Consider the following 13,760-nt stretch of genomic DNA (forward strand, 5'->3'; position numbering starts at 1 on the left):
ATTTAACTGTTTCATTCCTATATAGAGCTACAGTTTTACTTGGGGGAGAAGGCTCTGCTCTAAAGATGCTCCCTGGGTTAGTCAGCAGCATGCTTTGACTCTCCAGGGAGCACATAGCTAGAAGCCCCTATATAGATGAATCCATTTATTACAGTGCGTACTGATTACAGTAAATTAGTACAAAAGCAATTAATCCACAGTAGCATGAGGATGCAACAAGCTTTATACTATAAAGGAGGAGGCTGGGGTGGAAAGGGTGAAGCTTTGTTAGCAGCAGCAGCAGCATGGTGCATCATCATTAATGCAAGCAGAGATTAGTGAGAAATACGTCATATTTAAATCCAGCACTGTGTAGAGAGAAAGAGCTGTGATTGGCTGTGGTAGCTGGGAGACCATAATTGGGATGAGCTGGCTGTCAGCTGATCACAGCTAGAGCGTACTGTGTCCTGCTTGAACCAACGGTGAGCTTCATTTTGCTTTTTATAACACAGCATCCAAGGTTATAACAGTTTTGGATTTTTCATTATTTTTTATTTTTTTATTTTGTTTTCACTTTCTGTGTTCAATTTCAGTTTAGTTTTATTTATTTCACACTGGTTAGTGTAGTTTAGTTTTTTATTTTGCAAAAATGCTTTGTTTTAGTTTAGTTTTTTTTCCGGATTCATGTCAGGGATGAGTGAACGTCAAACATTTAAAAAAAAACAGATTCAAACAGGCTACTCTTTATCTATGATTTAATTTATTGAAAAATGATGTTTGAATACAACTCCAGACATAAAACTACCACTGTGCGAAGTCTTAACCAATCAAATTAGGTCATTTTACACTCCCCAGACTTGGGTGTAGGCACCAGTCAGAATGGTTCTGTCAAAGACTAAAACTGAGGATAGTTTGTCTCTATTTTTGTTTTATTTTAGTACCTTTTTTTTTGAGTGCACTAAACACTTTTAGTTTTCTTTTTTTGGTAAAGCTTAGTTTTACTTAGTTTCAGTTAACTGAAAAGATTTTTTGAATTTTAGTTAGTTATTTCGTTAGTTTAGTTCACTATAAAACCTTAGTAGCATCCTGGTTACTGTTGGTAAGTACAGCACAGTGCTGCAGGAACGTTATGCCATGTCAGGCTACAGAGGAAGTTTGATAAGTTAGAAATGTACCAAGCTGAAAAGTTCATATTTTTTCAGTCTTCAACATAGTTTTCTTGCTGCCAACGCAAAGTCAACAGGAACTACGTCCAAGAGTAGCAAAAGGCCAAAAAGTGGAACATTGCGCCCTAGAGCCTGGTGGAGTCCATCAGTGGATTCTCCTCACTACTGGGACAAGGAGACAAACTTTTCCTGCTTAGAAATCTAAGAAAATCGGCTGAACATCTCTGCATCATTTTCTTCAAGAAGATTATTTAGCAGAAAATTTAAATGTGTTGTAAAATAATAACTGTCATATATATTTAGTGACCTAAAATCAGAGGATAGAAATTCTGACTGAAGACATGGGGTAAAAAACAAACTAATGTTCAGTCTGATTTTTATGTCCTGTTTCTATTAGGGCTGTTAACATTAACATTGTGATCAATCTTGAAACCTTAACCCATTAAAAAAAATAGTAACACTATTTAATCATATGACTAAGTTTGATCACAAGCGTGGATGTTTACGTGCCTGAGGGTGAAGAGGTGAGAGGGTCAGACATGGCCAGCAGTGACGAGTGACATATGTTCTAGGTTACACAAAATATAATATGCAAGTATTCAGTATTTACTTATCTGGCCATGTGCATGTTTTCTGCCAGACATTTTGACCGTTTTTTATCTGCCGGACTTCTGCCCTTTTTTACCAGCCAATGACCGGCAAATGCCGGCTAACGGAAACTCAGGCTTAGCAGCCCCAAATTGTCAGAATGGTATGATCTTGGTTACATAACAACATTCAACTATGAGGTTCATAGTCGAATCAGACTCCTCCAAATCGAATCGTCGAATCGCCCACTATTCCAGGTCACCCCTCGATACAATATTAAGTGTTTTTGGCAAATATCTTTCGATACTGCTATCTGGCTGATCATGTCGTGCATCCCTAAATATTTGCCCTTATTTTGTCTTTCCACCAAACTATAGAAAGTATCAATAGTGGTACCGATAAGGACTCAGATCAGCACTTTAATGTGTTGTACAAAGAATTAAAAGAATAAAAAAAAAAAAAACACTTGACAATGACCTTTAAAAATCTAAACACATAAAAATATACTTAAAATATAAAAAAAAATGCTTTGATTAATCATGATTAATCACAGCGTAGTGATGTGATTAACTTGATTAATCTTTTTAATCAAGTACCAGCAGTAGTTTCTATTGATCATAGGTGTTGATCCCCAGTTTGACATGGTGATAATGACACATCCTGATAAAATAAGAACCCTATTCTGTCTTCTTTCAGCTCCTTGATTTCATCACTCTTCATCACTGTCAACTGTCAGCCTGAATGAATGAACAAACGTCCTTAACCACTGATCATTAAAATAACCCAGACTGTCTGATCATTACGTTCTGGCCCATAGTGCAAATATTCAACAATTGTGTGTGATTCAGTTGTCCTTACTGTAGGATTCTTATTGCATTGCTCCTTGGGATGATTCTGCACTGGTCTGTTGAATCAAGTCAGTAAAAGCGTGTTGTTGACTGAATAAGGATGACTCTTCTGCTCCTTCATCAGGTTACGGTGCCACCTGTAGGAGTTACCAATGCACTATGAAGCCAAACTGACAGACTGTTAAACAAGCTGCTATAATAAAACACAGAACATGATCAGTATCGCTATCACCAGCAGAAAAATGTGATTTGGTCATCCTTCAGTGTTTCTTTGGCTTGAGTCTAACTGGAGTCACAAGGCCTGTAACCTGATATTTGTGCTTCTAATCTGGCAGGGCAAGCATAGACTGTAGAGAGAAAGTACAATCAAGTTTTCAGCTCAGGTTAGCCAAAGGTAAACTGTTAATATGAGAGTGTACCACAGTTTCATAATCTACTTGAAGGTTTTTGTAACACTCGGCGGTTAAATGCCAAAGTGTATTCATCTCTCCATTGGCTGTGACTGTAGTGTTAACAGTTTATACTAGCAAAAACGTATTTTTCATCAAGCTGCAGACAATAATTCTACAACACAGTTACAGCAAGCACATAAAGGCATTAGTGTGCATTGCAAATATTCCACTTGCATATTAAAATAGCTTTCGAACAGTGTCTGAATTCCGACATGTAGGCACTAACAAACTGTGAGTGTTTGTGTGAGAGTGTTGCTGTTTCACATGGAGCTGACAGAATGTGTGCTGCTCTGCAGAGTGTGTTTGTGTCACTTATACCAAATAGTTACTCATCAATTACAAAACAATCATCAACACAGCTAAATTTAAAATATGGACCCACGTTTCCTGTGTGGGAGAATTACAAGTGGAGGACAAAGCAAAGAGCAGAGGAGTTTTCCTCTGCAGGTCATGTTCATCAGATTGCAGCATGAAAAATACAAAATAAAAGGTTTTCCTTTTAGACAATAAAAGTGTATCTAAAAAGGGCAATAGCTGCACTTTTGCACACTTAAGGGCCTTTCTGCAGGCATTTCTGTAAACCTTTCAGGTACTTCATACAAACATATTTCAGCCTTTGATGCAATTATGTAATTGCAAAGTCTGACATCGCAATTAATTGAGCAGCACTTTTTTACCTTTCTAATCTCATTTTAATCGAAAAAGCACAGACGTGGTTACTGATGGGTAAAAAGAGGACTTTTTTGGGGAACTTCTGCAACAAATAAAGATATTTTGTTCCCTCATCTGTGTATAAAACATGAGCTGGAACTTCTCTGCAGAATGACATTTAAATCAAAGTGGAACCAGGACACACATTTTCACTTATACACCTTCTGCAGCTTACAAATTTAACTGAGACCAACTGTAAAGCCCTCAACATTCACTGTTATATAAACATGTAAGAAAGTTTTCTTGGTAGGGATGGGTATCACTTGTTTTTCAGTGCTAAATCAATTTTTATTTGCGGTGTCTACACGGTGCCTGGATCGATATTTCGAGAGGGGAAAAGTGTGTTAAAGTCAGTGGGAGACCAACAGCTGTCTGGGTAAAATAAATGATGCACAGAAATATCTGTAAAACGATGCAAGTCAGTTATTTGATAAGAAAAGGAAACTAGTATAATTTAACATATAAAACAGAGAAGTTTCACAATTTTCTTGCCTTTCATTTTGGGTGGTGGGGTATTGAAATGAAGTATCGATATCTGTGTTGTAATTCAGTCCTGTAGGTATCAGATGTGTTGGTACCAAGCGGTAACATCCAGTCCTGAAAAATGAAGCCAAAGCAAAAAAATTGCCATACCGCGAGTGTCCACTTGAGGCTGGCTGCAGGAACACCAGAAGTCACGTACACAACACATGTTAAAAAGTGTTTTTTTTGGACTAGAAATAAACTGGTTTACAGCCTGATTCAACAAACGAAACGTGTGTCATTAGCTAATGTCTTCATGTGCTCTAACTGTACAGGGGGTGAATTTTTTATACCACAATCATTTTGATTATATTTAGGAAAAAAACCTCACTGCGCACTGACTGGCGCGTCTCATTGGATTGCCTGATAGCTTGACAAGAACTGTCAACCTTAATGCTAGCTCAGCTTAGCTGACAGGAAGTTGAGCTCAGTGGGCAGGCTCTTGTCTGCTGTTAGGTTGATCTAAAGTTCTGTTGAGACAGCGATTTTAATATGAAAGCCGCTACGGATTGGCTTCAAAAGCAGTTTGAGTCCGCCTATTGTAATCAAACGACTGGTTCCACACAGGCTTTGTCCATTTCTTTCTACTGTCTATAGTTGGTACCGGTACCAGATTTGATACTGGTCCCTTTTTCTTTGCAGACTAAAACACTGGTGTTTACATTTACAAGGCTATTGTCAGTCTTTAGCTGACCCTTCACACCCCCACTCTCCTGAGTACATCAGCACTGGACACATGGTCTTGCCAACAACTACGGGTCGGCTAATATTGTTTTTTCAGGGTCAATATCAAAACCAAACATTAGCAGTGAATGTGAACCAACATTTGGAATTGATATGCATTTGTTATGACAAACAAAATGAACCTAATGTGAAAAAAAAGTAAAACTGCATGCCTAAGAAAATAAGCACTAGCTCTGTCAACATGAGAAACAGCACAGAGCAGCAGCAGGAGGAAACAGGTGTCAGTGCCACCCAGGCCTCAGTGCTGATCGGCTGGTAGTTGTGTGATATGAAGCGAGTCAGATTGTGTAGTGGGCTTGGCATTTAGTGGGACTGTGGAGAGTGAAAACAAAGCCAGAGAAGAAGACAGACCTTAAAGTGGAGCCATAGTAGCACACCTTTGAATTAAGTGATTTTTATCAAACATCAGCAAAATAAAATGCTGTTACCTAAAATCGGCTAATTACCAAATATCATCAATAATCAGCCATGTTGATAATTGGATCATCCCCTACCAGTGATACCCAAAAATACATCCAGCTGGTGTCTCTTGTCATCAGTCAGCATCCAGGCCTCAGAAGAATAGACAGGGTGGACCAACAACCAAAAGATAATGGCTTTCCCTACCTAACCCATCACTTTGTGACCAAGTCCAAGTCTGTGATTGATCTCAGCCTCCCAGGCAGTGGATCCATGAATTATGCTGCCAAGGTAAATGAACTGCTCCACAGCGTCCACACTCTTACCATTCACAGATACAGATCTTATAGCAGCATGCAAGGCGTCCCTGAATGTTTTGGCCCTGGAGAAGTGCAGTCCCAATGGTTCAGCAATTTAAGAGTCCCTGTGAGGGCATCAACAATCTCTGCAGGGATTAAAGTGTCATCAGCAAAGTCATATACCTCATGTGTTATATGTGTGTCAAGAGTTATGCACCGTTTGAGACTGTCAAAAATAAATAAGAATTTCAAAGAATTTTTACCAAAATGATCTCGGCCTTTTCTTAACTTGTGTCAGAGATAAACATCTGCAGACTCACATGGCGGTAGATGGAAAATCTGCTTGTGGATTTCAAAAAGTAAAAACACTTCATGTGTGAAATGGAGTACAAAGAAGACCCTACACCAAATTCAGCCACAAAATATGATTTGTTAAGATATTTAAACTGCCCTTGTGCTGAACCCGAATCCTTGAAGAGCAGCAAAAGCCTAAGAACCGGCTCATAGCACGAAGGCAAAACTTTCAAAGTAATGCTCTTTTAAATACAGATCAAAAGTAGAACCCAAGGCAAAAGATTAGTTTTTAATTTAGAAAATCATCAGACGTAAGGTGTTCTCCCTCGGTCTGGGCCTCCGTTCATCTCCATCCATCGAGCTGGATCAAAGACACTCTGGACGGATTCTCTGAGGCTCAGTCACACAGAGAGAAACATACAGAGATGGGGGTTAAAGAGGTCAAAAACCCTCCACCATCATTCATAAACTGCCGTATCTATTTCTACTCTCATCCATTCATTTCCAGCGACCCCTGTTTGACGTCCCTCATCACCAAATGTTGAAAGTGCTCAGAGTGTTTCCTCCCCCACAATCCACAGCAGACTGAGTTTTAGCACCATCACACCAAACATCACAGCTCAGGCTGTGGCTGTTACTATGGAGACGCAGTGTTGCTGCAGTGACACAGAGGGGGGCGTGGCTTCGCATGGGACCCACGCAGTCCCTCCATAACTGGAAACATGCAGGAAAAAATGGTACAAAGCTTTATCTAAACTTATTTAAATGTGATGCCATGCAGAAAATCTTTTTATAATTCAATTACTGATGAAACTATGGATCCCCCAATTATTTAGCAACTTAAGATGTTTTTGCAACACCTGTGATTTTAACCTTTTATAAAGAAAAAATTCCCTATGTGCCCGTGTCCGTAGCCAGCACTTTTTACCCCACAACCTCAGTTTTGCAGCGAGAAATAATTTAAGGGATACTTCAACATTTTGGCAAATTCGCCCATTGCCATAATTCCTGTAGTCTTAGTAATATGTTCGTTGTAGCAGCAGAGAGTTTATGCACATTATGCAAACATGCAAGTGTCAAGAAAGCAGTCCATTTCAATATCATATACTTCTCACTAACCCCTGCTTGCATCAATGCTGATACACCACACTGCTGCTGCAGGCAAAGCTTCACCTCCTCCACCCAAGCCTCCTCCTTTATAGCTTAAAGCTTGTTGCACCCTCATAGTCAGATTCATGCTACTATGGATTAATTGCTTCTGAAATAATTTCATTGTTTTCAATACATTGTCACTACTGTATCCATCCAAACGGTGGTTTCTAGCAATGCCCTCCCTGGAATATCAAAGCATGCTGCTTGACTAACCCTGAGAGCATTTTTTGAGCAGAGCCTTCTCTGCCAGGTAAAACTATAGATCCATCTTGCAATAAAATGGTTAAATGTATGATGAGTGTGTTTTGACTGAATGTAAGTTATAATATAAACTTCAATTTGTTGAAGAATACAGAAGAAGAGGAACCTAGTAATAATCGCATATTAAATTGCAATCGCAATATTGGGGGGAAAAAATTGCAATTTAATTATTTTTGCCTATCGTTCAGCCCTACTTTTAACTGTTCAGCTGCTGTTCAGTGCGATTCAAATGTGTGTTTCATCAGAAGTGACATTCTTGGGAACATGTATGCAATCATTGCTTCAAAAAAGTTTTAGAAATTTACTGATGCAGACTTTTAAAAGTCCCTCATAAAACTTTTAAAAGGCTTTATATGCGATTAAAACTTGCCATAATGTGATAGTTTATATACTCAAAGCTAATTGTGCCAGATAACAGTCTTTTTATGCTCCTAATGGTTCAAATCCAATTTAAAGTATACAAAATTGTAGCTCTATTGGTTTAAATGTCTCTGGTCTTTGATAGGCAGACCAAAATAAGACCAAAAAGAGACAAAAAGCTCCTTTTCACATGAAAATAAGTGACTCATACGCATGTTTTAGTCTATAACTAGTCCTGATGAAATGAACCAGTGAAGTCTGTCATGGTTCATGAACAGCCACACATGACTGCATTCACAAGCCATTTATTTAAAGGGTTAACACACTCTTGACCTCTTTCCACACTCATTTCTATGGTTTAGATGTGAATGTCACAGTGGCGGTAAGTTTACTATCAGTCACACCTGTAGATAAAGTCACACGGGACCCACAAAAGCGTGACAATGCTTGCTAGAAAAGTGCAAATATTTCTAAGTTTCCCTCAATCTGAATGCTGCTTTAAGACAACTTTAACCCATTTCCTCGCAAGCAAAGAGTCTATTTTTGTATTAGAAAACCATGTAAAACATGGATCATCTCTAGACCCTTCAATGTAAGGAAAAATCTTTGTTTCCACCTGCATCTTCAGTCTCTCTGTATGCTTGAAAAAGCTCTGACAGTTATTTAAGGACGAGCAGACGCAGACCTATAAATAAAAAATAATCTCATCTGTATGACTTTCTGCCGGAAAGTGAGGACACTCCAGAGGATGAAGTGGTATACTCTGATTTGTTCTTAGCAGGAATGCAAAGGCTGAAAAGACACTTTTGTGCTCCAATTGTTGCTCATAATGAAAAACAAGCTGATTGTGCTGTCCTTTAGATAGAGTGTAAACAAGGTAATCAAATCAGAAAAAGGGAATAAGATATTTTCTTTTCCACTTATTCCAGCTATATTTGAGACAAGGCAATAAATGCAAGCATCCAGAGCAGTTTTCATCCTAGTTTGAAGCCTTCAAGCGTTAGTGGAGATCAGTTCTTCTTTACAAATTTGTATAAAGAGAGAAAAATAGAAGTAAAGGTCAACTTCTACTGTTCATGACATCAGATATACCTATGCAAATATCTTGGAAAGGAGTAGGAGAAGCATTAATTCACAAGAATTCATAATGTGACTCTCTTGCAGTTCAGGTGCATTCTCATCATGAATGAAGACCAAATGAAAGAACAAAAAGCAAATGTAGGTTAAAAGCTTCCTGAACATCATTTGTGGTATTTTCAAAGTGCAATGGTATAAAATGTTTCTGTAGAATATCATGTATGAAGGAACTTTTAGAGTCTGCCCTCATGTGTTTTCTGATTGCTGAAAGCATTGCTCTTGTTGGTATCGCCTCTATTAATGCTCTTCCTCCAGGGGGGAGGGTGGGCAGTTATTATGAGATTATTTGTAAACAAATCCTTGGAGTGAGCCCGTGTGCTGTACTGCGCTTATTAGAAAACATTAGTTGCTGACTAATATATTATTAGAAAAGAGGGCTGTTAATGTTATTAGAAGAGATTAGATTCATTCAGGGCCTAAAAACTACATATTGAGCGCTACACGCACAATGAGAAGATCCAGAGTATTAGCAGCCCTACACTCAGTGTGAAGAATAAGAGTTTAAGGCAATAGTGACAGATTTGATGGCTATTGTGTCTGCTAATTCCAGACTAGGGCTGGGGAATATGGGCCAAAAATTATACTTCAGTATTATTAATACTATTATTAATTAGAAAGTGGTAAAACATGACATATACCCATTTTTTGTATAAAGAAGTGCTACGGTGCCATAACTAGACGTTTTTATATGATTCCAGTAAAGATGTAGGGATTTTGAAACCAGTTTGATACAACAAAAATAGAACTACTAGACAACCAATATAGGTTTGTTTTATAATTACCGAAACAAGCAAACTTCTAAACACTGTCTTATTAACCCTTGTGCCTTCCTCAAATTTACTAACCTCGGGACAACTTCGAGGCAAAAATGTACATGCACAGAAAAATTGCCATTAAATCACCATAAGTCAATATTTTTTTCTACTTTTTTTCATAAATCTCTTAGACAACTTCAGACCTGCTCAAATCTACCGAATATTAAATAATTTTTCAAGATTTTAACCCTTTAAATGCCAGTTTGATTATTTGAAATATTTTGTTTTTCACTAACAAACAGAAAAATTGAATTATTTTTCATATAATAAATAGTAGAAAGATGGGGCTTTGGTGCTGATAAGAGTCTTGGATAGGTCATAGATTAGCAAAAAAATTGATTTGATTGCATTAAAATTTTTTACGTAATATCAGAAATACCCTCCTGACATCTTCAAGGGAAAAATGCCTCCATTGACTTCCATTAAAACCACGTGTTTTAATCTCACTGTCGTTGCAGTAAAAATCATGTTTTCTCTAATGTCAGCACTTTTAATGTGAAGAAGTCTAGTGAAATTTGACATTTTTACCGTATTCCACCATATTCAACCATTTACCCATTGTAGGACCATGCATGAAATTCTTGTATTTTTGCCTGTTATAATATGGGGAGATTTGTGTAAGTTTAAAAGGGTTAAAACCTTGAAAATTATTGAATGTTTGGCAGTTTTGAGCAGGTCTAAAGTTGTTTAAGAGATTTATGGAAAAAAAAATAGAAAAAAATATTTATGTATGCTGATTTAATAGCAGTTTTTTGGTACATGTAGCTACTTTTTTGCCTCAAAGGTGTCCCGAGGGTACAAAATTCATTGAGAGAGTATGAATGACATTTAAGAGTAAAACATGTTGGATTGAAAAAATTTAATTAGAAAGTAAAGTTTCTGTAAAAATTCATACCACAAGCTGTAAAATTGACAAAATGATCACAAATTAATAAAAAAAAGTTGAAAAATGGCCAAAAATGGCCAAAAATGCCCGAGGAGGGCACAAGGGGAGAACTGGAAAGTCTAAATCTGCAATATTTCCCACAGATTAGGGTGTGACTAGGGTAGCAGACACGGCCTTCCCACCCTGCTTTTTTCTACTGCCTGGTACTGATTTGTGCTGATATCTGATATGCTGATATTTACAATTTAATTTTTGCTGATACTATATTTAGATGTCTTTTAGACTTAAAGCTTCAGTCCTTAAAGCACACTATTTAAAAATGTAGGAGAAAAAAAATCAACATACGTTAGTCCTTAAAACAGACTTGAAAGTTTAAGGAAAAGGTCAGTTGATCCAGCCTAAAACTCCTCGGACTTATTTGTTCATACTTAATGACCAGGAGTATAGAAATGGTACAGTTACGCTTTATGATCTTCTGTCATATTTTTAATTCATGCATTTTAATGCACAAACAGGTTGGTACCATTGAGAAACGAGCGAGTGGAACTGTCGAGAAATGAGGGAAGTGGTTAAACATTGTATTTATCAGCCCTTTAGACAAATAATGTTAGGAGCAGATGTCAGCTGCAAAATTTATTTATCTGTTATGTCCTAACACTTTAATGCTAACATTTAGCAAACCCGACCTGCCTTTGCGGGGCAAATTCTTCACACACGGTCGTGTTATCCTCCCCGTAAATACTGAATAACACCACTGTGTTGTTAGCATTTTAGCACGGGGGGGATGCTTCCTCTTCTTCTCTGGTGCTTAACAGCGGGTCGTGTACTGTGGTGCTGTTTCGGAGTGTGTAGTCTCGTGAGAAAGAAAACAAACGCCAGCACTGCTGTGCTGACATATATATATGTTATCAGGCCTAGTCGTCATGATATCAGACTTATCGGAATGACGTAATAATTTCCTGTTATCGGCCTGATAATTATCATGCACCCCTAAATAATAATAATAATATGGCACTTTTCTAAACTTCAGTTACAAAGTGCTTCAATGCATTACTTTTTCAATCTAATCAAGTCATTTAACACCCATTGTCTAGATCAGTAGTTTTCAGCTGGTGGGTTGTGGTCCAAAAGTGGGTCAGGGAGCTTTACTCAGTGGGTCATGAACTGTCACCTGGAAAAAATCAGTCGCAGTCTGTAGTATGTATGGAAATTTTAAACAAACATGATCTATATGTTTGATTTTAGTCTGTTTTGCTGGACAATGAGTACATTCTGGTTGTTTTCTTGACATTTGTACTTATTTATCCTGTTATCTTGATTGGAAATATCTTAAAGAAAGCTGCTTATATTTAATAATTTATAGGATAAAAACAATCAAAATGTACATTATCATGCTAAAACTGAGTGAAATAATGTTTACATGCATGTCTCTTTTCAGTTGTAAGTTTTGTGCCATCTATGGTCCTAACACTGAAAAAATGTCATTAGCACATGGTTTTAAGTGGTTGAAAACTTTCAAACATTTGGGTCACATTAAGGAGGTTGTACTTGGTCCCATTTGTAGACCAATAGAGAACCACTCTTATTTAAATGCAATATAAACTTTATCAATATAAATAGTATTTTCCTGCCATATCCCATCTCAGAATGTCGGCCCATCCATACATGTGAAAACTCGATATATTGCCCAGCCCTAGTCTTTTCCTATTATGAAGCCTGTCTGGGCCCTTTGTGATAAACACATCAAAATAACATCATTTAAACTCCACACCTGGCGTGTGTAAGTGTATTTGTGCGTAAAAACAGGTTTTTATTGATTCTAATATTCAGTATCGTCGTTGCTGAAACAAGTAAACTTATTCTTTGTGTTGTTTGAGTCAAGCTGGAGCCGTCACTCACCCAGGATACTATGCGGAGAATAGTCTGAGGCTGCTGGAAGAAGGTGACGGGGTCGAAGGCTCCTCCAGCTTTCCCTGCTCCGTATGCCTGCATCCCCTCCATGGTCCTCCTTCCTCTCTGGTGCTCCCCTCCTCCTCCTCCGCTGCTGGTTCAAAGGCACAGGGTGTGCGGAGCACCGGGCAACCGACACGGAAAATCCCCGAATCTGCTCCCGCTACTACTATGAGTGCTCCTGCTGATGCGAGGATGGATGCTCGGCTCTCCTCAGCTCCTTGGCATGCAGACTCCTCTCGTCTCTCTTGTTTTTGTTTGTGAATTTTAACCGCTAAATTTCTAACGTCCTCTCTCGGTAGTCAGCCGGAGTAAGCTAGCTGTGTGCCACTGTTTTGATGATGCCCTCTCTCTCAGCGCAGGGGCCGGTGGCGAACACGTGAACGCGCCTCCGTTGTCACGCCTCGCACGGAGCGCTCTTCGTCTGGTAAAGACACACAGCGAGCATGCGCACGCGTTTAACGAAGGGCGCGCGCTTCCGCTCTTTGGGCTCGCCACAAGGAGTCACGCGCTTTCCCATTTGCCTAGGGGGCTTTATTTAAATAAACAGCAGCAGACTGGAGAGAGAAGTAGACGAGGAAAGAGGTGGATTCAAGCAGAGCATGATATTCATTAAAGCTAAGTTACATAACTCAGATAGCTGTGAAAGACCGTTTCAAAATCAATGTAAGTCAAAGTTCTGAGATGAAAAGTCGAAAATATGACCACAAAAGTCAAAATACCAAGCTTTAAAGCACAGGTAATGAGAAGATAATCGCAATGTTACGTTAAGGTCAAACTTATGAGATAAAGAGCCATTTTTTTAACTTTTAAGTCAAAATGATGACAGAAAAGACAAAATATATGTCTTGATATAAATATAAATCATTTAAAAGTTTGCCATAGCTGGGTCATTCCTAGTATTTGGTGCCATTTGAGTCCATCTGACCAGAGGTAGAAGAGTACATGCTGCTGTACTCAAGTGGTTCAACATTCACTGACGTAAAAGTACAGGTTTCTAAGTTTACTCAAGGAAAAGTAAAACGTATTTAATTTAAAATTTACTTTGACCCTAATGTCCAGCTAAGAGAAAGTCACTCATTTGATGTTAAGAACAAATTTGGTGAAATCAGTTTAAAGCAATTAAATTATGATTTTTCAAAAAATATTTATTTTTTCTTATTTCCTTTACTGAGAGGCGGTTATTGGCTGTATATC

General features: G+C 38.2%; 1 protein-coding gene across 2 annotated transcripts in view; it reads right to left on the reverse strand.

Moving 5' to 3' along the window:
• LOC121508540 (synaptogyrin-1-like) overlaps nt 1–12,941 on the reverse strand; it is a 51,144-nt gene extending 38,203 nt beyond the window's left edge. For both annotated transcript variants that reach the window (XM_041785466.1, XM_041785467.1), the window contains exon 1: nt 12,513–12,941. In XM_041785466.1, the coding sequence (XP_041641400.1) occupies nt 12,513–12,614 (102 nt within the window). In that variant the 5' untranslated portion in view covers nt 12,615–12,941. The remainder of the gene's footprint in view (nt 1–12,512) is intronic.
• Nucleotides 12,942–13,760: the final 819 nt, after the last annotated feature.

Source organism: Cheilinus undulatus, linkage group 4 (assembly GCF_018320785.1).
Source record: "Cheilinus undulatus linkage group 4, ASM1832078v1, whole genome shotgun sequence".
NCBI lineage: Eukaryota > Metazoa > Chordata > Actinopteri > Labriformes > Labridae > Cheilinus > Cheilinus undulatus.